Here is a 25,883-nt window from a genome sequence, read left to right on the forward strand (position 1 = left end):
GGCTGAGTCTCCGTGCCTAGTACCAGCCCGTGCCAGCTGGCAGCTCCCACCGGAGACTGAGGTGGCACGAATATGGGGGGGGGGCGGGGGAAGGAAGTGAGCAGGGGCCCAGAGGGAACAGGGGCCAGGATCTGAAGAGGTGGTGGTCAGAAGCTGCGCGGCCAGCACGGGGGGTCCCTTTGGGTGAAGGAAAGGCTAGGCAGAGGAGCCCCAGGCTCCCAGGGGAGCAGGGGAGGTGTCAGGCCCCCCACCCTGGCTCTCCTGCCCTCGGCCATGCCAACCCTCTTCCCACACCCCCATTCTCCTGTCCACCTACCCCCTGAAGCTTCCCTGGCTAATCTGTCTTGGTCCCTTTAAGAGCTGCCTGGGAACTGGGGCACTGGAGGGGGCTGGCAGGGCCCCCACCCTCTCCCTCTGCCATGCCCGCCCCTGCTCCACCCCCTGCCCGTTCCAGACTCTGCTGGAAGTCTTGGACGCCTGGGTTAGGGTCTCCACTGCTGGGCTAGGGGTAAGGCTGGAAAGTGGTGGGGTAGGGGGACGTGGCCCCGAGGTGGGAGCGGGGCTGGGGATGCTCCGTTCCGGGGGCTGTGGACTTGGAGTGTCTGTGCGCCCACCTCCATGGGCAATGTAGGGGGCCTGGCTGGGGGGTCTCCTGGCCCCTCAGGCTGAAGGAAGGGCAGCTCCAGGGATCTTGAAGGGCGGGAACGAGGGGGCGGGCTGCCCAGGTCTCCTCACCGTCTGCTCCCCCATCGCATTTTTCCTGGGACTTTCATTTGCTAAACTCTTCCAGCCACTCTGTGCTTCTGCAATCATAGGCACATGACCCCGATCCTCCAGTGTCCCACGGGTGGGGAAACTGAGGCAAACCAGAGGAACTGGAATTATGTGTGATGCAGCAGGTGAGCTGCCGGTTAGGAGCAGCTCTCCATCCTCCTCCATCCCAGGGAAGGGAGACAGGGGCTCGGGGGTCCAGCTCATCCCAGCAATCCCTCTGCAGCCATGGCCACTGCCCGGGACTAGGGCCCTGCTCCCCGGGCAGGACAGCATGGCTCCTTCCCGGGAGTTCTGCTTCCAGAGGCCAAGGCCGGGAGCGGCCTCTGAGGCCCCGCTGGGTAACCCCGAATGAAGCAGAGCCAGAGGAGACCAGCAGGCCCCTTGGATTATTTCAGAATTGCAGCCCCCTTCCAATTCTGCCACAAAGACTGGGCCCAACTCCTCTAAAAGGGAAGGAGATGGGGGCAGGGACCCAAAGGCATGCCCTAGGGGACGGGAAGTCTTCCTGCCGTCTGACCTTCTTCCTTCCGGTTAGAGTACCAGCTCAGTTTCCTTTAGTCCTTGCCATCTTCCTCCCAAATCTTTTCTTCCCCTGCTACACAGGCTTCCCAGCCCAGGAAGGCGAGAGCCCGAATCTATAGGTGCCCCCTGAGTCCCCAAGCCTTATGGAGGATGGAGTGTCAGGGAGCAGTGGGGGAGGTGATCGCTCCGCTCGGGGTTCACTTCCGCTCTGCTCGGGGTTCACTTCTGCTTTCAAGGCATGCCATGCCCTCTTCACCCGCCCTAGATGGAAATGTCCACCCATCACCCCAGTCTGGACCTAAAAGGAAGCTGTTCTTGGCCTGGGAAACCCTCTGCCCCAGGCAAACACCAGCGTGCTCACTTCCTTCATCCTGAACATACGAGTAAGTCTGGGGAGGAGTCAAGCAGCTCCCAGGTCGGCCGGAAAGCCTTTATTTTACCTTTGTGCATCAGAGAGTGCAAGTGCCCTGCACAGGATCACACAGCAAGTACCGGCAAGCAGGCCTGGCACTTAAGAGTCTTGCTCCCCAGCCCAGGGATGCCTTTTTCACAGTCCTCCGGCAAGCTGAGAGAGGCCAGCCCGAAAGGGGTATTTTCCATTCCTCATCTCACCCGCGAGAAGCTGAGTCCAGGGGCCAGGAGGGAGCTCTGGGCGACAGGGCTGCTGGGATCAGGACTGGGGGAGGGTGCAAAGCCAGCCCTCAACCCCCTGCCTGCCTCTGCTCCTCCCCGGCTGGGAAGATTCCTGCTCAGTCTCAAACTCACTCTCTTTTTACAATCCCTATCTAGATCTTTGGCAAGTCTTTTCTGAAGTTTGCCTTCCATCCCTCCTGCAGCACAGCCCTTCCCCTCTTAGCAGAGCTCAAGGGGTGCTAACCACAGAGGGCCTCTGCAGGAGCCACCTTCTTGGTAATTTGGGGCAAAAAGGCCAATCCTGGACCTGGCCTTGACCCCTTCCTGTGGAAGTCAGGATACTAGCAGCAGAAGAGGGTTCCTTTGGTTTCTTGGTTTTATTTTGTTTTTTGTTTTATAGAGACCCTGTCCCTTGGCTCATTCGGGTAGATATTTATGTGTTTCCTTGCATCCTCGGCTGGTAAGCTCGGTTTGCATGAGGCCAGGCTCTGACATGCCCCTCCGCCTACCTAGGAGAGGAGAAAAGGCAGAGAAACTGGCCGGAAGGAAGAATGGGCCCTAGCTGACCCTAGAGCCCAGCTGGGGGGACGTCTGCATTGTGGGAAAGAGAGCTGAGCTGGGCCCGGGGACGAGCGTACCCCCTCCCCACCCCCGCCCCCCCACATCTGGAACCCTGTCTTCTCCACACATGTGGATCCAGGAACCGCAGAAGGTGGGGCGCAGGGGGAAACGGGTAGGAGGAGAGAGAATATGGGGAGATTCTAGTCCCTCCCACTTAGAGATGTGGTCGCCATGGCGACTGAGGACCAGTGAGGCGGGATGGGGTTGGGGATGGGGGGTGGAGGTGTGGCAGGGACTGAGGCTTTGGGAGGCTGGAACGCCTGGCATTCCAGGGGGAGGGAAACGCGGCGGCTGGCCCCAAGCTCCAGGTAAGGGAGCAGGAGAGCTGCCAGGCAGTTCTGAAAGGAGGGGGCGGGCCATTGTTGGGAAGGCTCTGCCCTGAGGAGGGGGCAGACCGAGGGGCTCGGGCCGTTGTGTGGTTGTGTGGCTACTCAGCTCAGCTTTCAGCCCTAATCAGACAGGAGGAGGGGACCCAGGAGGCACTGGGTAAGGGGTGAGGGGGCCATGGGCTGGGCCGGTGGCAAGAAGGCGGGGAGACAGGGGTGTGTGTGAAGAGGCGGGGGACCCTGGGGAGCGAGGCGTGGGGGCATCCCTAGTGCCTTGCACGCAGGCGCTCCATAAATAAGTTGATTTGACTTGCTTGCGGTCATAAAAAGAGGGCAGATGAGCAGGGCAGGCGGGGCTAAGGCAAAGAGCAGGAAGCAGACGTTCCCCAGGACAGAGCTCTGGGACCCCGGTGGCCCTGAGGCCGAAAGGAAGGAGGGGCTGGGGGAAGCGGGACCTGTCCGGTCACAGGCGAAGCCGGGAGTGGCTTCTCTAGTGGCTCCAGGAGCCCCTTCCTCAGGGAGGCAGCAGGGGAGCAGAAGAGAGGGGGCCCCGAGGGCTAAGGCTCCCTGGTACCAGGGGGCAGGGGTGGGGAGCATCCCACCTCCACATCTGGAGCTCTACTCCTTGAGGTCTAGGGGGTGCTTCGGGGGGGAGAAGTCCCTGGAAGAGCTGGAATCGGCGGAGAGGCTGAAGTCAGCATTATTGTCACGAGAAGTCTCCGGGGTTTAGAGGAGAGGGGGCTGGCGCAATCCCCAGGGTAGGCAATGACGCTGCCACAACCCCCCTGGCCGGGGCGCTGGCCACCTGACCCCTTCCCACTGCCACTCCACCTGACCGCCAGACTCCAGCCCCTGCCAAGTCACTTCCTCTCGCCGGTCTTGGTTTCCTCATTTGCGACTGAGGGAGGGGGCGGGACCTTGCAGCTCGGAGCTCCTCTTGGATGCCCTGGACGGCACCTGCTACGCAAAAACGAAACCGCAGAGACCTCGGCTCAGGTGTTAGTAAGGATTTCGAGGCAGCCACAGCACGGCCTTCCACCAAGCACGGGGCCCTTCTGAACCTGGGCCCTGGGTGACTGCACGGGTCACAAGCCAGGAAGCTGGCCCTGGCTGTGGGCTGTGTCAGCTGCAGCAAGGGAGGCGACAGTGACACTTGGGCTCTGACCAGAGGTTCCGGTGTGAGGGAGGCCGTGCTGGGGGCAGGGTGCTCGCCCCCGGTTCTCGGCCAGGAAGGAGGTCCATGCCGAGGCAGGGGGTGGCACCCGATGGCCTTCTGCGGGGAGGTTCCCTCTGGGTCCGGAATCGATCTGGAGACCTTGTTTCTCAGCTCAGAGGAGCTAGAGCCCACCACCTCCCCAACTGCCTTCTCCAACCGAGTGCTCAGAGCTGAATTTCCTGGATTGCAGCGGAAGGAGGAGGGAGGGGGTCGGACTCCAGGATCCAGGGCTACGGGATCAGCTTTGAATTAGGCAGATCTGAGTTTGATTTGCCTTCTAGCTGTGTTACCTCCAGTAGCCCAGTTTCTCTATCTGTAAAATACCTGCTAAAGACGTCCTACCTGCTAAGACTATGGAGAGGACGAAAGCCTGGCCGGGCAAGCTATTGACATTGGCTGGAGGTCCCGGGAGGAGGAGAATTCCCGGGTCTTAGGAGGAGGAACTGGGCTTCGGCCAGGAGGTGGGGCCGGAATTCCCCCTCCCTCTGGCCTACAGCTCCTCCCAGCCACCCAGATAAACCAACCTGTCCAAGCAGACAGGCCGGGGTCCGGATGGGTCCCCAGATCTGAGCTGGGGGTAGGGGAGACACCACAGGTAGAGCTGGGCAAATGGGAGTTTCCTGTGATTGGGAGAGCTGGAAGACTCTTTCTCTGGGTGACTTGGCCCAAGGAGAAGTGAGATTCTGCAACCAGAATGCGGAAGAGTCTGGGGGAGTCTCATGCAAATCGTGACAGGAACAGCTGTCCTGAGGGGGCAGTCTGAGACCAATTCCCAGAGAAATCCAGGGATAAGGGGAGCAGAGGGAGAGGGAAAGAAGGCTGAGCAGGCTGTCACGAGGAATTTTTCTAAGAAGTAGCTGGGGCTGTACGTCAACCCCTGCAGGCTGGTGCTGTAGCAGGAGGGATGGAGGTTACACTACAGGAAGGACTTTCTGAGTCTGTGGAGTGTGAGTTTAAGAGGGAGGTGGGTTGTTTATTGGAGTCGGATTTGCTCTGGGATGTCTGTGCTCTTTAACCTGCCATCAGCTGACCCAGGCTGAGTGGGCAGGAAACTACCCACTTTATAGACCATGGAGTCCTGGGCGCAGGATGCTTCATTAACCCAGTCTGCCTGGAGCTGGCAGGCAGGGGCCACCACGGGGGGGGTTGGGTGCCCTAGAGGCCTGGGCTCAGATGGGAAATCTGCTGGGCCTCCCCCTGGCCCGATGCTACCCTAAAGGTGATGGAGATTACACTACAGGAAGGACTTCAGCAAGGCCAAGGATAAGGGCCTAAGACAGTTGTTTTATTTTAGAGAATAGAGCCCAGGAGGAAGTGAGAGGTTTGAAGGTTAGACCACTGCAAGGACTTTCCAATAGGTAGGAGTGGGGAGGCCTCCCTTCTTGAGTAAGTGAAAAGAGGAATATGAAAGACAGTGTTAGGTCTCCTGCTGGGGAAATCTTGAGCAAGAGGAGAAACCACTCCTGGGCTGGTTAGACGGGATACGATTTGATCAGAGGCAGAGGAATGGCTAAAATGACTTAGAAGGACCTTTTACACTTTCTGGATGGATGAAGATGACAGGACGGAGAAAGAGAGAGGTGTGCCTCCTGGGAGGCGGGGAAGCCTCTTTTTCTTCCCTCCCAATCCACCAACTTCCGCCCAAGCCAAGGATCTGTCACAACTGGAGAGGTGGAAATTCTGGTTTCCCTGGCCCACGGCTCCCGGGGCTGGCTTGGCACTATGGGCACCTGGAGGGCTGTGCTCCCGGCCCAGCCCGGCTAAGCCTCCCCTAACCCTGCCTGCTGGGCCTGGGAAGCCCCCTCCTGCTTTCTCTTGGATGGCATTCCCGCGAGAGTCTGGACACCCGGGCTCTGTACTGTGAGTGGCTCCAGGGTAGGTGAGAAGGACGGATTGGGGTTGGTGGCCTTGGCGGGGAGGGGAGACAGATAACCAGAGCACAAGGCAAGAGAGAGTGGGGGGGAACTGCAAAGGCTGGGAGACCAGCCACCCCCTGCCCGGGACCACTCCCCGGATAATGCCGAGAGCCAGCCTGGCAGGACAGATTCTCACTGCCTCCCAAGAAGAGGGCCACGGAGGCCTGAGTGTCGAAGACCCCTGCATCCACGCAGGGCTGAGAAAAAGTTCAGAGCAGACAGACGCAGACCAGGTCTGTGGCCTGGGTCATCAGAGGGCAGGGGTGAGTATAAGGCCTGGGGTACCGACACTCCTGATATTAGACTGTGGCAGGAGGATAAGGTCTGAGGAATCTATCTGCCTAGTAAGTTCCCTGCCCAGGGCCTGGCAATGATTTGGGTTGTGGGAGAATGGAAGGTAAAGGTTAGACAGCAAAGAGGACTTCCTTGATGGTAAGGTGAGAAAAGACAAAGCAGGACTATTGGTGATCGGAGCCCAGAAGAGGTAGCACAGGGAACGGCTGGGATCCTACCCCGAGGCAAGAGCGAGGCAAGAGGCTGCGGCCTGTGAGGCTGGTGGAAGTGAGACTCTCTGAGGGCCTTCCCTGTCACCTCCCCTTTGGCACCCACCCCCACGAACACTCACTTCTGCTGCCTGGGGCTCTCTGATTGGTCCCCAGGGGGGATGTGGTGACAGCTCACTCCTGCAGAGTGTGCCCGAGTGCATGTTTCCCCAGAGCCATCTGGTAACAGCCCCTGGCTGAGCATGCCACCCCCAGCGCGGGGCCCGGACCTCTGGCGCCTCCTGGGCCTTCTCCTCTTCCAACTGCTGCCGCCAACTGCGGGGAGTGGTGGGCAGGGACTCGTGCCCAGGGTCAGCTACCGCGCAGGTGAGTGACTGGGGGCCAGGAAGGAGGGGGTGGGAGGAGGGGGGAAACGGACAAGGAGGACCACAGCGGCACAGGGAGACACCCGGGGAGAAACGGAGAGCGAGAACCAGAAATTGAGAAAGGAGGGAAGGGTGAAACCCACTTGGGGCCGAGCTTGAGGACAGGCACGAGGGTGGCGCGGAGGTCCAGGGGCACTGCTCCGTCTGGTTCTCCAAAGTTGCCGGTTTTTCTTTCCTTCCACCAAGCCGGGCACCCCAAGCCCCTAACTGCTTTCACACCCTTGGGTGCCCCAAAGCTGGGAGATGGTGGACCTGGTGGCCCGCGGCTCGTCAGGCCCTTGCCAACCACACAGACGATGCGGGGCCGCTCCAGGGCCGCGGGGACCCAGCCGGGACCCCCCTCCAGGGATGCGCACGGGGGCCGGCGGGGCGGGTCCTGCAGCCCTGTGGGCACGGCTGGGCTCTCTTCTCGCTGGAGCTGCGGGGCTGCTGCCCTCTCACCTCCAACAAGCCTCAGGGAAAGCCTCCTGGACACGGCTGTGTCTTTAGCATCTTTCTGGGGCGACCTGGTGATGGGAGTACGTGTCACCCATTGGTGGCGAGGCCTCCCCTGTGTTGGAGCGCAAACGTGGCCGAGGCTCCGTCTCTGCCCGCAAGGTGCTCCCACTCCAGAGAGGGAGGCAGAAGAGCCGCCAGACCCTCCCGCCGCCGGAGGATTAGTGCAGAAACGGGGGTGGGGTACGGTTTGGGGGAGGCCGGGGCCCCTGTGGGAAACACCCGTCTCTGGGGCCTCCTCATGGCACCCCGAGTCCTCTTGGTCCTGTCTACGATTTTCTGAGCCTGCGAAGGTCCCAGTTAGCTGGCCAGTCCACTAACTAGCGCAAAGATGCCCAAGGGCTAATGGGAGAGGGTCTGAGGAGCTCCGCCCCCCTTGCTGATGTGCCGGGAGGACAGGAACCCACATAAAACCACACTCAGCACATACCCCACACCCCACAGCGAGGTAAGGGAGAGGGCCGAGGTACGCCTCCCGCGGCCGCTCGCCTCCTGCCCTGCCAGGTGCCACGCACAGGGAGGTGTGAAGAAAATGCTTCTTTCTGTTCAACCTGGGGCAGTGATTCTAGGGGTGGAAGTTTCCAGCATTAGAGGGGGAGGAAGTGTGGGTGCGTGCAAAGAACTCCTAAAACCCACAGCCAGTCCGACATGCAGGCCTGCCCCTGTCTGGCTCTCCCACCTGCGGCTGACAAGCCTTCTTGTCTGCCTGCTGCGCCCCCTGCCAGTGGCGACCGGGGTGTCCTCCCCCAGCACAGCCCCCCAGGTCTGGGCCACCCTCCCCTGGGCCTCACTTGACGTCGGTCCCTTTGTCTGCCTCTCCCTCCTCCCTACCCCAGGCTGTCATTACCCCGTCTCTGGCTGCCAGGGGCTCAAAACACAAAGCCCCTGGGGCTGCCAGCGGGGTGGGGCGCAGCGGGGAGCTGCTGATAAGGAAAGTGGGTCCAGCTGCCAAGGCTTGGGGAGCACACTCTGCCCCTACCCCCTCTTCTGTCCCAGGAATCAGCTGCCCACCCACCAACTCTCCATCACTCACTCTTCCTCTCCATCTCCCAACAGGGGACGGGCGCAGGGCACTTGGCCTCTTCCACCAGAAGGGCCTCCAAGATTTCGACACTCTGCTTCTGAGTGATGATGAGGACACTCTCTATGTTGGGGTTCGAGAGGCCATTCTGGCCCTAAATATCCAGGATCCAGGAGTCCCAAGGCTGCAGAGCATGGTGAGGAGGCCAGGGAGAAGGGGTGGGCGCTAGGAGAAGGAGGGGGCCGGCTGGGCCCGGGCTGCCTATCCGTGAATAACTACCCAGTTGCTACTCATACAATGGACAAGAAATAGTCCAGTGGCTTCACTATGCATTGGCATCCAGATAACTGATAGAATACTATTAATCGCCAAATGGCTGAAAAGGGAATCATTGACATAGGAGGTAAACATTGACTCAATTTTTATCAATAATCCGATATTCGCCCACTGATAGAAATCACTGAAGCTTCTGTGTTAAATTACGGTCACCTTTCTAAGAGGAACAATGTGAGGGAGGGAGGAAGGGAGAAAGAAGAAAGAAAAGGAGGGAGCTAGCAGCTACTGATCAGCTCCGGGATTTGTTTCTCAGTGTGTGGTCCGTGGACTTGTGTCCAGAATCATTCGAGGTGGTGGTTTAAAATGCAGCTTCTCTGAAGTGTGACCCAGGAGCTCGCTTTTTTTTAAAGCTCCCCTAGGAAATGAGTGGTTTGACACCTGCTGCTCTGTGTCTGCATGGTGCTAGGTGCTTTACATAAGCCACTTACTCGTGGCCCTCTGGCAAATTGACCAACCGGTAAGTGGCGGAGTTGAGATTAGAACTCAGGTTTGGCTGATTCCAGAGGCCATGGTCTACCACGCAGCTGTGTCCTCTTGAATCTCAGTAGCATCAGAGTTATTGCTGTGGTCCTAAACTGACGGGGCCACAGCCTGTCAGTATGTCCCTAGCCGCCATGCCTGCTGGTGGCTTCATACCTGAGCCAAAGAGGGACACGAGGCCAGAGCCGGAGCTGAAAACCTCCCCTCCCTTCCTCTCCCCCTCCCGACCCCCTGCTTCAGATACCTTGGCCAGCCAGTGACAGGAAAAAGACGGAATGTGCCTTTAAGAGGAAGAGCAACGAGGTAAGTGAAGGGGAGACGCGGCTGCGGTGGGGAGTTGTGGGGAGTTCCGTGGCCCCCATCCGCTGGGATGACCTCAGGTGGGCAGGCAGGAGAGAGTGCTCCTGCGCACCATGAGCTGCCCGGATTCTGCTCTGTGAAGGCGGAAGGGGCCTGCTCCCGCCCGGCCCAGGCTTCTCCCCACGGGGAAGGGAGGGGGCAGCCTCTGGGGCCCAGGAGTTCGGGGCCCTTAGTCTGGAGTCTCTGACTCCTCTGTCTCCCCCAGACCCAGTGTTTCAACTTCATCCGTGTCCTGGTCCCCTTCAACGCCACCCATCTGTACGCCTGCGGCACCTTCGCCTTCAGCCCGGTTTGTGCCTTCATTGTGAGTTACCTGGCACCCAGCTCTCAGGCCCCCAACCCTCCATCCTCACATCTCCCTCCGGCTCAGCCTCTGCAGCTCTGGAAAATTCTAGTCTTCCAGACACGGGATCCTCGTGAGCTCCCTGACCCTAGATCAGTGTCCCTCGGTGTCCCTTTCCCTTCCTCTCCCACGCCCCTCACCTCCCAGATGTGAGACTCCTGGCGCTCTGGCCCCCCAGCCTCTTCCCCCACTTTAGGAACTCCAAGAGTCTTCTCTGGTGCCCCTCTCGGAGGGCAAGGTCATGGATGGGAAAGGCCAAAGCCCCTTCGACCCAGCCCACAAGCACACGGCCGTTTTGGTGGGTGAGTGCCCGACACCCTCCTTCCCAGGTCATTCTGTGAAATCCGACAGTTCCCGGAAAGGCAGGGGACAGAGGCAGGGGAAGCCAGGAGCTTCGGGGCACGAGGTCCGAGGGAAAACTAGCAGCTCCTGCTGGGACTGTCACCGAACAGGTGGAGAGAGATGGTTGTGGAGAGACGCAGAGGTAGGAGGGTCTGGGAGGGGTCTCAGGGAGAGACGAGGCCTGAAATCCAGGTGTGGGAGCACCTGCTCTGCTGTGCTAGGCAACATGGGGTGACAAGCAGCCAAGGCCCCATGACCTACGGACACAAAGCTCCACAGACCTCCCAGCCTGGCCTCCTGGAGGAGGTGACTTTGGCTTTTGAGTGGGACCTTGATGGGCAGAGAAGGGGCTTCAGATAGAGACGGTAGGGTCCAGGATGTGGAAGCAAAAAAGCCAGACACTTTAGGGGAGCAATAGGTGCTTCTTCTTGGCAAGTGAGTCAGCAGAGCGTGGGAGGGAGCAGCCACAGAAAGGTCGGACAAATGCCAAGACACGGGAGGCCACATGGGTTGCCCAATCCCTGTGGCAGAAGGGCGAGTTAGTTCAGCATGGGGGTGCGAGCTGGGCTTTGGGGCCCAAAGGAAGGTGTAGAAGAAACAAAGGGGGCCAGAGATATATGTGGACCCGGTCCAGACTCAGGCGGGTCTGAGGGGCCAGGGGGCACTCCGCCTAAGTTCCTCTCTGTCCCCCCACCCCCCAGATGGGATGCTCTATTCTGGCACCATGAACAACTTCCTGGGCAGTGAGCCCATCCTGATACGAACGCTGGGATCCCAGCCCGTGCTCAAGACCGACACCTTCCTGCGCTGGCTGCACTGTAAGGACCTGACCCCACCCAGCACGGGCCCCGCCCCCTCCCGGAGTTCTGCAGACCTGGCATTGTGGATTGCTCTAAATTCAGTCAACCATCACTTTTTTTTTAAGATTCATTTTTTATTTATTCTCTCCCCTTCCCCGCCAAACCTCAGTTGGCTGCTCTCTGTGTCCCTTCGCTGTGTGTTCTTCTGGGTCCGCCTGTATTCTTATCAGCAGCACCTGGAATCTGTGTCTCATTTTGTTGTGTCATCTTTCTGTATCAGCTCTCCGTGTGTGTGGCGCCACTCCTGGGCAGGCTGCACTTTCTTTCGTGCAGGGCGGCTCTCCTTATGGGGCACACTCCTTGCTCGTGGGGCTCCCTTACGCAGGGGACACCCCTGCGTGGCAGGGCACTCCTTGCACGCATCAGCACTGCGCATGGGCCAGCTCCACACGGGTCAAGGAGGCCTGGGGTTTGAACCCTGGGCCTCCCATGTGGAGGCGGATGCTCTATCCATTGAGCCAAATCCGCTTCCCCAACAATCCCTTTTTGAGGGTACACGATGGACAGGGTGGTGGAAATCCAGCACAGAGGACAAAGCACCTGCCCTGTGAAGCCCACGCCTGCCCCAGCCCTCCACCGCTGGCCGTGGGAGGGGAGGCACGCTGTCTCCCAGCCTCCAGGGCCAACCTACGGGGTTTCACCGCGGGGACCCCCAGGCAACCAGGTGCTGAGTCTCTAATCCCACCGCCTCGCCCGCAGCCGACGCCTCTTTCGTGGCAGCCATCCCTTCCACCGAAGTCGTCTACTTCTTCTTCGAGGAGACAGCCATAGAGTTTGACTTCTTCGAGAAGCTGCACACATCCCGGGTGGCCCGAGTGTGCAAGGTCCGCAGCCGGGGCCGGGGAGGGGGGCTGGCCATAGCGGGGGCGGGGCGTGGGGGTGGCGAATGGGGGGATCGCGGAGGCAGGACCGAGCGCCCGGGACCCACAGAGGCCCGGGAGAGACAGGCCCGGGGTGGGGAGCCCCCCCCCCCCGGGCTGGCCCCCGCTGACTCGGCCCGTGCGCCCAGAACGACGTGGGCGGCGAGAAGCTGCTGCAGAAGAAGTGGACGACGTTCCTGAAGGCGCAGCTGCTCTGCGCGCGGCCCGGCCAGCTGCCCTTCAACCTCATCCGCCACGCGGTGCTGCTGCCCGCGCCCGGCCCCGGCGCCGCCGCGCGCGTCTACGCCGTCTTCACCTCCCAGTGGTGAGCGCGGGAGCGCGGGAGCGGGCACGCGCGCGGAGCCGGGGGACCGCCCCAGGACCTCGGCCGGCCGGGAGGCGGGAACTCCCACCTGCCCGACGTCTACCCCTCAGTTTACACAGGAAAGCGTTTGCTCCTCCCAGAAACCACCTCTTAGAAATACGACTCCTGCCTTTCATGTAGATGGGAAAGAGAAAGCTCAGAGAAGTTTAAATATATATATATATATCCAGCCCAATTCCACAAAGGAGGGGAGGCAGCTTACAAAAGGCAAACTTTAGTGTAAAAGAAGGTAGCTAAAGAAGTGAAAGTGAAGGAAGAACAAGAGAAAGCAGGGGTAGAATCAGCATATACAAATGCTTGTCACAAAGTATTGTATGGTCCCTGTATACCAGCCCCAGATTTAATTCTGAGCTTCCTAATGGCCAAGACAAAGAGGGAAACATGCCCTGCATGATAAGATAAAAATAAAGTCATTGCCTGGAGGCTGAGAAGGGTTAACGGATTTTCCCAAGGCCCCGCGGGTTGAGGTGTCTGCTGCCTATGTCTCAGGTACTGAAGCTCTCTGGGCTAAGTGGGGTCCCGTACCCATCAGATGCAGCACTGAGAACCTGGTGTAAGCCACAGTCAGGTTACAGAGATCGTGAGACACGGATCTTCTGTCTGCACAGACGAGCGCTGAAGGAATAAAAATGGTCATCGTTCAGGCAGTCTGGGTGGGTTCTCTGAGGACCAGGACTCCTTGGTACCCCGAGGAGGAGGGCTTGCTCTGGAGCCAGCCCGTAGCCAGGTTCACGGCCTCCTCCGTGGGTGGAGCCCAGCCTGGGCAGGACAGCAGGAGCCACCTCAGGGCCTGAGCCCCAATTAATTCTCATTAAGACAATCACGCTTCAGATCTTAAAATGGGCCTAGAGCCGGGGAACTCTGCCTGGCTAAGCCCGCGTCACTGCAGCAAGGGGACGGAGGGGCAGCTGGAGCCGGCACAGCCTTCTCCATTCCTGCCCTCGGGTCTTCTCACCGAGGGTGGGCCAGAGCTGGGGGGGAGCGGCCTGGTGGGCAGAGGAGACCACGGAGTCCCCTCTGGCTGTCTGCAGGCAGATCGGCAGGACCAGGAGCTCCGCCGTCTGTGCCTTCTCTCTCCCAGACATAGAGCGTGTCTTCAAGGGGAAGTACAAGGAGCTGAACAAAGAGACGTCACGCTGGACCACTTACAGGGGCCCCGAGACCAACCCCCGGCCAGGCGATGTGAGTGCCACCCCTCCACAGAGCAAAGCCCCCACACCCCCACGCACAATGTGCTCGTGAAAGCACCTAGCACGGCACGGTAAATGCTCAATGAAGGTAGAGCCCCCGTGCTCCTCATCCTGCCTGCTCAGATGCAGTGTACGTCAGTCCAGCTTCCCACGCTCCGCAGGGGCCCAACGCTAGCGTGCGCACGAGGGGCTTGCAGGGGCTGCCACCCTCCCTCCCCCAGGCTACCTGGATATGCCACTCAGGAAACGAGGGGGCACATGACGGGTTGGGCATTTTCACCTGCATTTCTTATTTAATCTTTTTTTTTTCTTCAAATCAAAATTATATATGTACACCGTTTAAGAATCAATTAGTTAAGTAAAAATAGAAAAGAAAAAAAATGTATCAATTAGATCTCTAGGGTTGGTTATAAAACACAGACTCACTTCCTCTCTTCTACCTTCCCCTGTCTAGAGATAACCGCCTTCAACTCTTTTAGCTGATCCTTTTGGCATTTATCTCCAACTCTCTAACATGCTTTTATTGCTAGTTTCTTGTAACTTAAATTAAAAAAAAAATGTTGGTAACAGACATATATAACATAAAATTTCCTATTTTAGCCCTTTCAAATATATAATTTGGTGGCATTAAGTACATTTACAATGTTGTGCTGCCGTCAACATCATCTGTTATCAAAACTTTTTTTTATCACCCAAAACAGAAATTCTGTACCTATTAAGCAATAGCTGCCCCAACCCCCTCTCTTTTAACTCCTAATCTACTTTATGTCTGTACGAATTTACCCATTCCAGATATTTTCTATAAAGGGAATCATATAATTTCTGTCCTTTCGTGTCTGCCTTACTTATGTAACATGAAGTTTTCAAAATTCATCCCTGTTGTAGCATGTATACATTCCTTTTCATGGCTGAACAAGATTGCCCTGCATGGATATGCCATGTTTTGCTTATCCATCCATCTGTGATGCACTTGGGTTCTCGCCGCCTTTTAGCTACTGTGAATAACGCTGCTGTGAACACTGAAGTACAAGTATCTATTTGAGTCCCTGCTTTCAGTTCTCAAAGTTGAATACCTAAGGGTGGAATTGTTGGGTCATATAGTATTTCTACATATAACTTTTTGAGGAACTGACAAACCGTTTTCCACAGTGCCATTTTACATTCCTATCAGCAATGCACGAGGGTTCCTATTTCTCCACATCCTTGCCAATACTTGTTACTTTTTGTTTTTTAAATAATAGGCATTCTAGTGGGTGTGAAATGGTATCTCATGGCTTTGATTGGCATTTTCTGAATGGCTAGTGATGCTGAAGTTTCTTTTTATGTACTTATTGGCCATTTCTATATCTTCTTTGGAGATATGTCTTTTCAACTCTTTTGCCCATTTTTAAATTGAGTTGTTTGTCTTTTTGTTGTTGAGTTGTAGGATTTCTGATTTCTTTGTATATTCTGGATAGTAAAAACCCTTGCTGGATATGTGGTTACCAGATATTTTCTCCCCTTCTGTAGGTTGTCTTTTTATTTTCTTGATTAAGTCCTTTGATACATAGAAATTTTTTACTTTGATGAAGTCTCATTTAACTATTTTTTCTTCTGTTACTTGTGCTTTGGGTATAAAGTCTAGGAAACCATTACCTAACACAAGGTCCTGAAAATGCTTCCCTATGTTTTCTTCTAGGAGTTTTATAGTTTGCGTTCTTATATTTAGGTTTTTTTTTAGAAGCTTCTTTAATTATTTATTTATTTATTTATTTTATTTCTCTCCCCTTCCCCCCTTCAGTTGTCTGTTCTCTGTTTCTATTTGCTGCGTCTTCTTTGTCCGCTTCTGTTGTTATCAACAGCACGGGAATCTGTGTTTCTTTTTGTTGCGTCATCTTGTTGTGTCAGTTCTCCATGTGTGCGGCGCCATTCCTGGGCAGGCTGCACTTTCTTTCGTGCTGGGCGGCTCTCCTTACGGGGCACACTCCTTGCGCGTGGGGCTCCCCTACGCGGGGGACACCCCTGCATGGCAGGGCACTCCTTGCGCGCATCAGCACTGCGCATGGGCCAGCTCCACACGGGTCAAGGAGGCCCGGGGTTTGAGCCGCGGACCTCCCATGTGGTAGACGGACGCCCTAACCACTGGGCCAAGTCCACTTCCCATATTTAGGTTTTTGATGTGTTTTGAGTTAAATTTTTGTATATAGTGTGAGTTAGGGGTCCACCATCACTCTTTGCATATGGATAACCAGTTTTCCCAGCACCATTTATTGAAGAGACTAGTTTTTCCACATTGAGTAGACTTGGCACAAATGTCAAGCACATACACGAAAATTAGAATGATACAGAGAAGATGAACATGGTTTCTGCACATGGATGACATGCAAATTCGTGAAGCAGTTCATATTTTTCATAAATTGTAACAAATGTACCACACTGATGTAAGGTGCTAGTGTTAGGGTGATATATGGGAACTCTGTATTTTATTCATGATTTTTCTGTAGACCTACAACTTCTCTATTTAAAAAAAGTTTTTAAAATTAATTGACTATAGATATGGGGATTGATTTCTGAATTCTCAGTTCAATTCCATTGGTCTATATGTCTGTCCTTGTGTCAGTACCATACTGTTTGATTATTATATCTCTGTAATAAGTTTTCAAGTTGGGAAATGTGAGTCTTCCAATTTCATTCTTCTTTTTCAAGATGGTTTTGGCTATTTGGGGCCTCTTCCCCTTTCATATAAATTTGATGATTGGCTTTTACATTTCTGGAATAAAGGTTTCTGGGATTTTTATCAGGATTGTGCTGAATCTGAATATCATTTTGGGTAATATTGGCATCTTAACTATATTAAGTCTTTCAATCCATGAACATGGGATGTCTTTCTATTTATTTAGGTCTTCTTTAATTTCTTTCAGTATTGCTCTATAATTTTCTATGAACAAGTCTTTCATATCCTTTGTTAAATTTTTTCCTAAGCATTTTTTCTTTTAGATGCTATGATAAATGGCATTGTTTCCTTGATTTCCTTTTTGCATTGTTCATTGCTGGTGAACAGAAACACAACTGGTTTTTGCATGTTCATCTTGAATTCTGAAACTCTACTGAATTCATTTATTAGTTCTAGTTGTTTTCTTATGTACTCTTTGGGGTTTTCTTTTTTTTTTTGATTTTGAGAAGGAAAAATGGTTTATTGACAGCCGGCCGGACTCGGGAGCTTTCTGTTTGAATCCCGAGCCCTGAACAAGATTTTCAAACGTCTTTTATACAGAGAGGAAAGGCCAAATGGTCCCTTTGTTTCAGTTCTCAATAGGCTTCAATTAGCATATATATCTTCCACATCTTAGGTAAGCTTTTAGCATGGACTCCAGATATTCTAGATAAGCTTTTGGCATATTTTGTTTTTGCATTTCCCCTAAATACTTAAAGTTTATAGCCCTTGCATTGTTAAACTGTTTCCTGGGACTGGAGCCTGTTGCCATTGTCCCTAAGGGAAGGACTGCAGCCTCTTACCATTCCACACCCACAAGTCAAACAGCTTAAGTTATCTCTGAAGAGACAAAGAGCCTTCCACCCATAGCCCACATCATTCCCCCCTTTTGCCAAAGTTTAACTTGCTAAGCTTTGGCATAATTATTGTTGGAGCTATGAGGTGGATGGCTGTTTGTTGTTTTGATTGATTATTTATCAGTCTTTAGTACAGCATCCAGGACTGTTTTTAGAAGTTTAGAACTTTTCATTCTGGACAGCAGAATCTTGGGCAGGGGCCTCCTGCAGTTATCCTGCTGCCACTGACACTCACATGGATTTCCAGTCAGGTTCCAGATCCATCTATTACTTTTATTTTACTCTTAAAGAGTTTACACCTTTAATTTAAAAGGGGTGCTGAAGGGAGACAATCTCTTTTCTGTAACTGCTTCCTGCTGGCCATGGGCTGTAGTCATTGCCTGATAAGGTGTAAAACTCTTATTAATTTGTTTTAACTGGAGGAAGATGGATCTGGCATTCTGTATGAAGTTGGATGAAGTTTTCACATGGTTAATAAGATGTTCACTCTGAAAGAAACAAACTTAATTAAAAATTTGGAATACCCATTTTTAAAAGAGGACATTGGATTACAGAGATAGACAAGGTTAGGTGCCTATAAAGATGGCACTCCTTAAAAGCTGGTGGGAACAGCATATATATTCTTTTTTTTTTTTTTTTTAAGTTATTTATCTTTAGAGAAAAATTGCAACAGACACTTAGCTTTGTCTGAAGACACATTCCAAGCTGTTCAATGATTGGCACTCATTCGCTCTGTCAGATGCTCCTGGTCAACTGGCACTCCTTGGGCAACTGGCTTCACTCAGGATTAGAACACTAAGTTGGAAATTCTTTTGGTTTTCACCTTTATTTTGTTGGAAAGAAATCTTCTGAAAGAAAATAAGGCTCACCAGATTGTGGAGAAGAATTTATTCTCAATCTTGCAAGAAGGTGCGCAGAGCCAGATATGGCTGGTGCCCTTCTTCCATGTTCGGAGTTCTTTTTCATTCCCAGAATCTTTCTCTTCAGACCTTCCATTGCCCTCGATTTTTGTCGGGAAGATTCCGGTGGAGCCCACATCTTTTCTGGATTAAATTTAATCCAGGGGTGCCCAGATTTGGGGTTCACTCTTTGGAGTTTTCTATACACAGGATCATGTCATCTGTGAATAGCAGTGACATGATCTTTGCTCTTTCCTATCCAACTTGAATGTCTTTTTTTTTTTTTTTCTTGCCTCCTTATTCTGGTTAGAACTTCCAGTACAATGTTAAATAGCTATGGTGAAAGTAGGCATTCTGTCTTGTTCCTGATCTTAGGGGGAATGCTTTCAGTCTTTCACCAATGAGTATGATGTTAGCTGTGGGATTTTCATATATGCTTTTCATCATATTGAGAGTTCCCTTCTATTCCTAGTTTCCAGATTGTTTTTATCAAGAAAGTGTGATGGGTTTTGTCAAACACTTTTTTTTTTTTGTCAATTGGGAAGATCATATAGATTTTTTCCTTTTCATTCTATTAATGGGGTATATTATATTTATTTGATTTTCTTAAGTTGAACCACTCTTGAATTCCTGGGATAAATCCCACTTGGATTCAGTGTGCTAGTATTTTGTTGAGGATTTTACACCTATATTCATAAAGGATATTGGTCTGTAATTTTCTCATGTTATCTTTATCTGGCTTTTTTATCAAGGTAATGTTGCCCTCATAGAATGAGTTAGGAAGTGTTCCCTCCTCTTCTAATTTTTGGAAGGATTGGTGTTGATTTTTTGAATGTTTGGTAAAATTCACCAGTGAAGCCATCTGGTCCTGGACTTTTCTTTGTTGGGTGGTATTTTTTGGGGGGAGGGGTATCAAATTACTTTATTTGATTTGTACAAATGAAAGAACTTGGTGTTGATACAACTTATAGAAACAGTAAAGGTAAGCCCAGCATGCATGCACCCTCATAGTTGAGGGAAAGCAAGCCTAAGTCTTAGCTCTTGTCATCCCTGTTTCCCTGCTTGTTAAAGAGATACTCTGCCAAGCCTCCAGGGCCCTCATCTTGTGCAAGTTGGCTACATAGTCACCCAATTCTGTGATGGATTCCATCTGCTCATTCAGGGAATGAGTCTCAATGAAGTCGTACAGGTGGGGGTCTTTTGTGTCAGTGGCCAGTTTTATGCAGTTCCAGTAGTGACCAATTCATCCTGTGTTCCAAGAATAAAGCACAATCCATTGCATTCAACCCGTTCTCCCAGTTGTCATGTGGTAGTTTCTTGATATCCTGAAGGAAGATTTGGCCACTTCCTTGCCACTTCACAAGTTTCTCAGCACATTCTCTCTCCTCATGAGACTGGTAAAGAAAATACTTGGCAATGTTCTTCAAAGCCACATCATCATGGTCAAAGCAGTAGGAAACTGACAGTTATAATAGAAGAGGCATCGAACTCCAGGTTGATCTGGCGGTTGGTGGCAGCCTCAGAGTCCTGGTTATAGTCCTGGTGCCCTTGTGAGGGGTTGTGCGAGGGCAGCTGAAAGGAGGTGGCAGTGGGGACCTTGGGGTGTCCTGAGGGCACTGTGAGAGGTGGCAGAAGCCTGGCTCCTGGCCACTGGCTGAGGTGGGCAAGTTGGGGCTCCGCTCAAGCATTGTTCCAGCAGGGGACTCTCTGCGAAGATGCCTGGCCTGTTGGAGGTTTTTGATAACCAATTCAACCTCTTCTTTTTATTGCTCTATTGAGATATTCTAGTTCTTCTGAGTCAGTTTAGGTAGTTTGTTTCCAGGAATTTCCCCATTTCATCTAGGCTATCTAATCTGTTGGCATACAGTTGTTCAAACTATCCTCTTATAGTTCTTTTTATTTCTGTGGGGTTGCTAGTACTGTCCCACCTCCATTTCTGATTTCAGTTATTTGCACTTTCTTTTTTTTTTTTTTCAATCCTAGTGAAAAGTTTGTCAAATTTATCAAACTTTTCAAAGAATCGAGCTTTGGTTTTGTTGACTCTTTCATTTTCTATTTTCTATTTCATTTATTTCTGCTCTAATCTTTATTCCTTACTTACTGCTGCTAAACTAGGTTTAGTTTGCTCTTCTTTCTCTAATTCCCCAAAGGGTAAAGCTAGGTTACTGATTTGAGATTTTTCTTCTTTTTTAATGTGAGCTTTGCTACTTCTTGATGTTTCAGTTTTAGACAGTATCTATTGAATTCTCATTCTGGAAGATGAAATTTCAGTTATCCCCCCACCCACCCATACACACACACAATGTTGTGCTGGAGTTGGCTCGCAGCAACTGGCAAGAGTGAATCTTGTGCAGATCTTTCCAAATTTGTATTCAATGACATTATATCGGTGGCTTGAAATCAACCATGGTAGGAGAATTTACACCACAGAAATCAGCAAACCCTAGGTATCAGGGCTTTTGTGGAGGGTGAGAGAGCTGGTTTACTAACATATTTGCATTCATCCCCAATCTCTCATCATAGTTTTATGGTAATTTTTGGTTAGATCAATATTTATATCATGAATATGAATATATTATTATTCACAGCTGAGCCAGGTAGTCAACCATGATTACTTTTTCCTTATACATAACTTTTGGTTTTCCCTGGGGTTAGTAATTTGTCTTGAATTTTTTGCTTGCTTTGTTTTCTAAACTCTTATCTCTAATTCAACCCCATACTCTTCCCTAATTATCTGAAGACAGACTCATCAGCTATTCTCACAATTTCACCATCCTGGAGAGTCTGGACGGATGGGCCCATATTTGGGGCACAGCCACCTTCCTGGAATGTCCCTTCTCCATTACCCTGGGGATCCCCTTGCCTGTGATGGATCTTGTGTTTCTTGCATCATATGGCTTCCTCTTTTTTTTTTTTAAGTCTTTACTATCTCAGTTAGTGGAGGATGATATTCCCCATAGATTCCTAAGAAATGATATATGGCTGATAAAATTCTTTGAGACTTTGAATGTCTGACAGTGTTTTTAATATACTTTCATATTTAATTCATAGTTTGGCTAGGTACTGTATAAGTAATTCTAGACTAGAAACAATTTCCCTTCAAAGTTTTGAAGGACTTGCTCTAGTATCTTCTAGTTTTCAGTGCTGCTATTAGGAAGTTCAAAGCTTTTCTGACCCCTAATCCTTTGAACATAGCCTGTTGTGGGTTTTTTTCCCCACTGAAATCTTTTTTTTTTTTTTAAGATTTATTTATTTATTTTCCTCCTCCCTCGCCCCTGGCGTCACCTTCTCCCTGCTGTTTGTGTCCATTCACTGTGTGATCTTCTGTATCTGTTTCTCTTTTTTGTCTTCTATTCTCATCTTTCTCCTCTAGGATTCAGAGGGATTAGATCCTCAGGACCTCTGATGTGGAGAGAGGTTCCCTGTCAATTGTGCCACCTCAGTTCCTGGTCTCTGCTGTGCTTTGCCTTGACTCTCCCTGTCATCTCTGTTTTGATGCATCTTGCTGCGTGACTCGCTTGTGCAGGCACTGGATCACCGTGCAGGCACTGGCTCACCACGTGGGCATTCACGTGGACACTCGGCTTACCACGTGGGCACTGGCCCATTGTGCAGACACGCTTTCTCTTCTTCTTTTTCACCAAGAGACCCCAGGGATCGAACCTGGGTCCTCTCAGATGGTAGGCGGAGGCCTTATCGCTTGAGCCACATCCGCTTTCCTCACAGGAATCTTGTAGTGCCTTTTCTTTGTCCCAGGTATTCTGAAATTTCAAGACGTTGTGTTTTAACAAGACTCTTCATTTACTGTGCTGGGCACTCAGTGGGCTCCTTCACTCTAGAAATTCAATTCCTTCAATTCTAAGTTTTCTTAAACTCTTTCCTTCTATTTCCTTTTCATTCAACAGATCTGTACTGAGGACATGTCCTAGGTACTGTTCTAGCCTCTGGGAATACAGCAGTAAGCAAAACAGACAGAAGTCCCTCTCCTCGTGGGGTTTACTCACTCCTGGGCTGTTTTCTCACTGCTTTTTGGATCTCCTGGACTGTTTCTCTAATTGTTTTTAATCCTTTCCTATTTCTAAGTCTTTGGTTTGGTCTACTTTCTGGGAGAGTTTCTCAACTTCAGCTTCCAATCCTACTATGTAATTTTTCATTTCTACTAAAGTATTTAATTTCCAAGAATTTTCTGAACTTTAAAGATCTCTTTTATTTAAAAAAATGTATTATAAAGAATTTCAAATGGATAAAAGGTAAACAGACTACTGTAATGGACCTCGATGTACCCATCAGCCAACTTCAAATCACAGCCAATCAAAGTTGTTTCTTGTATAGCCCATCCTCCACCCCACCCCAGCCTTATTATTTTGAAGCAAATTCTGGGCAACATATCATTTTAACTGTATTAGCCTCCTAGGGCTGTTACCACAAAATTGGTGGCTTAAAACAGCATAGATTTATTTTCTCATGGTTCTGGAGGCCAAAAGTCCAAAATCAAGGTGTCGGCAAGATTGGTTCCTTCTGTCTCTAAGGAAGAATCCATTCCCTGCCTCTCTCGGCTTCTGGTGGCAGCTTGACATTCCTTGGCTTGTGGACATATTACTCCAGCCTGTGCCTCAGTCTTCACATTGCCTTCCGCCTGTATATCTCATTCCCTTCTACTGTCTCATAAACTCACTTCTGATCAGGTTTAGGGCCCGCCCTAATCCAAGATGATCACATCTTGAGATCTTTAACTTAATTACACCTACAAAGACCCTTTTTTTCTAAATATGTTCATATTCACAGATATAAGAGGTGTTCTGGGTAGACATTTTTCGGGGAGCCACCATTTGACCTACTACATAATCCATATTTTATTATATATCTCCAAAAGGTAAGATTAAACAAAACAAAAAACATAGCCATGGTACTGTTATCACACCTAAAAATACAATTATAATTCCTAAACCTAATATGCATTCAGTGTTCAAATTTCTAATAATTTTATAAATTATAAGTATTTTTAAGATTTATTATTTATTTATCCCCCCCACATTGTTTGCGCTTGCTGTAACTGTTCAATGTGTGCTTGACTTTTTTTTTTTTTAATTTTTTCCCCTTCCCCCCGACCCCCGCCCCAGTTGTCTGTTCTCTGTGTCCATTTTGCTGTGTGTTCTTCTTTTTTTGTCCACTTCTGTTGTTATCAGTGGCACGGGAATCTGTGTCTCCTTGTTGTTGCAGCATCTTGCTGCGTCAGCTCTCCGTGTGTGCGGTGCCATTCCTGGGCAGGCTGAACTTCTTTCGTGTTGGGCGGCTCCCCTTACGGAGCGCACTCCTTGTGCGTGGGGCTCCCCTACGCGGGGGACACCCCTGTGTGGCCCGGCACTCCTTGCGTGCATCATCACTGTGCATGGGCCAGCTCCACACGGGTCAAGGAGGTCCTGGGTTTGAACCGCGGACCTCCCATGTGGTAGACGGATGCCCTAACCACTGGGCCAAGTCCGCTTCCCCTCGACTTTTTTTTTTTTTTTAAAGATTTGTTTATTTATTTATTTATCTCCCCTTCCCCCCCACCCCGGTTGTCTGTTCTCTGTGTCTATTTGCTGCGTGTTCTTTGTCCGCTTCTGTTGTTGTCAGCGGCACGGGAATCTGTGTTTCTTTTTGTTGCATCATCTTGTCGTGTCAGCTCTCCGTGTGTGCGGCGCCATTCCTGGGCAGGCTGTGCTTTCTTTCGCGCTGGGCGGCTCTCCTTACAGGGCGCACTCCTTGTGCGTGGGGTTCCCCTATGCGGGGACACCCGTTTGGCAGGGCACTCCTTGTGCACATCAGCACTGCGCATGGGCCAGCTCCACACGGGTCAAGGAGGCCCGGGGTTTGAACCGCGGACCTCCCATGTGGTAGACGGACGCCCTACCCACTGGGCCAAGTCCGCCGCCTCGACTTCTTTTTGAAGGCATTGGAGTTGAACCTGGGACCTCATGTGGGAGGGAGGCACCTAATCGCTTGAGCCACCTCCACTCCCTGCTTTGTTGTGTCTTTCATTGGGTTTTCCTCCTTGTGTCTCTTTGTTGCATCAGCTCACTGCACCTGCCCATCACGTCAGCTCACTGTTGCTCATCTTCTTTAAGAGGCACCAGGAACTGAACCCAGGACCTCCCATGTAATAGGCAGGGGCACAATTGCTTGAGCACATCTGCTTCCCCTAAGTAGTTCTTTTTTTTTTTTAGATTTATTATTTATTTATTTAATTCCCCTCCCCCGGTTGTCTGTTTTCTGTGTCTTTTTGCTGCGTCTTGTTTCTTTTGTCCGCTACTGTTGTCGTCAGCGGCATGGAAAGTGTGGGCGGCACCATTCCTCGGCAGGCTGCTCCCTCCTTCGCGCTGGGCAGCTCTCCTTATGGGTGCACTCCTTGCGCGTGGGGCTCCCCTACGCAGGGGCACCCCTGCGTGGCACGGCACTCCTTGCGCGCATCAGCACTGCGCATGGGCCAGCTCCACACGGGTCAAGGAGGCCCGGGGCTTGAACTGCGGACCTCCCATGTGGTAGACGGACGCCCTAACCACTGGGCCAAAGTCCGTTTCCCTCCCCTAAGTAGTTTTAATGCAATTTATTTGAATCAAAATCCAAGTAAAGTCTTCAAACTGTTGTCTTTTAAGTCTCTTTTATTCTAATTGTCCCCTATCTATCTTTTTACTCTGGCAGTTTATTTGTTTGTCAAGTGGACCTCAACACAAGTCTGAATTTTGATGAGTATATCTCTGTGATATGGTTTAAGTAGATTTTGTTTCCCTTGGCTGCTTCAGCAAATACCACGCATGGACTGGCTTAAACAATGGGAATTTAATGGCTCAAGGTTTTGAGGTTAGGAAAAGGTCTAAATTACGACATCAAGGTGATGCTTTCTTCCTGAAGACTGGCATTCTGGGGCTGGCTGTGGGTGATCCTCGGCTCCTCTGTCACCTGGCAATGCAAATGGTGCATTGCCTAACTGGTCTCTTCCTTCTCTTCTGGTTCTGTTGATGTTCAGCTTCTGGCTCCTCCCTCTGTGGCTTTTTCCATGTCTCAATTTCATTCTCTTATAAAGGATTCCAGTGATAGGATTAAGACACATCCTGGGCCACACCTTAACTGAAGAAACCTCATCAAAAGGTCCTGCTTACATGGGTTCACCACACACACAGGAATGGATTAAGTTTAAGAACATGCTTTTCTGGGATACATACAGCTCCAAACCACCACAAAGTATTTCCTATAAGCTGATAGATACTTGGATCTAGAGGCTTGATCAGATTCAGGTTTGATTTTTTTTTTTTTTTTTTTTTTTTTGACAAGACTACTTCATTGTGGTAGTGTGCTCTTCTTTCAGGAAGCACATAATGTCCGACTGTTTTCTTTTTGTAAAGTAAGAACTATTCCTCTTTTGTAGCATTTTGTTCTTGTTTCATGGTTATAATGTCTTTTCTTATCTTTTTGAAGATAATAATGAAAGTTTTCTGTGATATTTTCTTCTCTCTGAATAACTTGTTTCTTCTTGTTTGCTTTTTCTATTTGTTTTTGTTTTTTTTATTTCATGTTAGTGGTTTTACCCATGTTTGGTAAACCTTGGATATCTATTCATATTTAAGAGTGGGGACTAGGGGAGCATATGTAGCGCAAGTGGGTGAGTGCCTGCTTCTATGTGCAAGGTCCTGGGTTCAATGTCCAGTACCTCTTTATTTTTATTTTTTAAAGATCTATTTTCATTTATTTCTCTCCCCTTCCCGCCCTGCCCCCCATTGTCTGCTCTCTGTTTCCATTCCCTGTGTGTTCTTCTGTGTCTGTTTGCATTCTTGTCAGGCAGCACTGGGA

At 51.1% G+C, this 25,883-nt stretch overlaps 1 protein-coding gene and 1 non-coding gene across 7 annotated transcripts in view; both read left to right on the forward strand.

Annotated features, from left to right (window-relative positions):
- Positions 1–443: 443 nt before the first annotated feature.
- The window catches only part of SEMA4A (semaphorin 4A), a 31,515-nt gene continuing 6,075 nt past the window's right edge, over positions 444–25,883 (forward strand). Inside the window, exons 1-11 of one of the 6 annotated variants that reach the window (XM_058309872.2) lie at positions 448–508; positions 1,562–1,679; positions 6,725–6,877; positions 8,488–8,648; positions 9,509–9,571; positions 9,834–9,932; positions 10,168–10,273; positions 11,015–11,131; positions 11,873–11,997; positions 12,183–12,358; positions 13,450–13,600. In XM_058309872.2, the coding sequence (XP_058165855.1) occupies positions 1,562–1,679; positions 6,725–6,877; positions 8,488–8,648; positions 9,509–9,571; positions 9,834–9,932; positions 10,168–10,273; positions 11,015–11,131; positions 11,873–11,997; positions 12,183–12,358; positions 13,450–13,600 (1,269 nt within the window). In that variant the 5' untranslated portion in view covers positions 448–508. Of the gene's footprint in view, positions 509–1,561; positions 1,680–2,775; positions 2,859–5,856; positions 5,972–6,035; positions 6,272–6,724; positions 6,878–8,487; positions 8,649–9,508; positions 9,572–9,833; positions 9,933–10,167; positions 10,274–11,014; positions 11,132–11,872; positions 11,998–12,182; positions 12,359–13,449; positions 13,601–25,883 lie in introns of those variants that run through there. The other 5 variants (XM_071207476.1, XM_058309874.1, XM_058309873.2 and 2 more) reach the window with 5 other exon arrangements.
- Positions 15,894–15,998, forward strand: LOC111765149 (U6 spliceosomal RNA). Its single transcript, XR_002797567.1, has one exon. It is a non-coding gene; the product is annotated as a U6 spliceosomal RNA (small nuclear RNA).

The sequence above is a fragment of the Dasypus novemcinctus genome, chromosome 13 (genome assembly GCF_030445035.2).
Source record: "Dasypus novemcinctus isolate mDasNov1 chromosome 13, mDasNov1.1.hap2, whole genome shotgun sequence".
Lineage (NCBI taxonomy): Eukaryota > Metazoa > Chordata > Mammalia > Cingulata > Dasypodidae > Dasypus > Dasypus novemcinctus.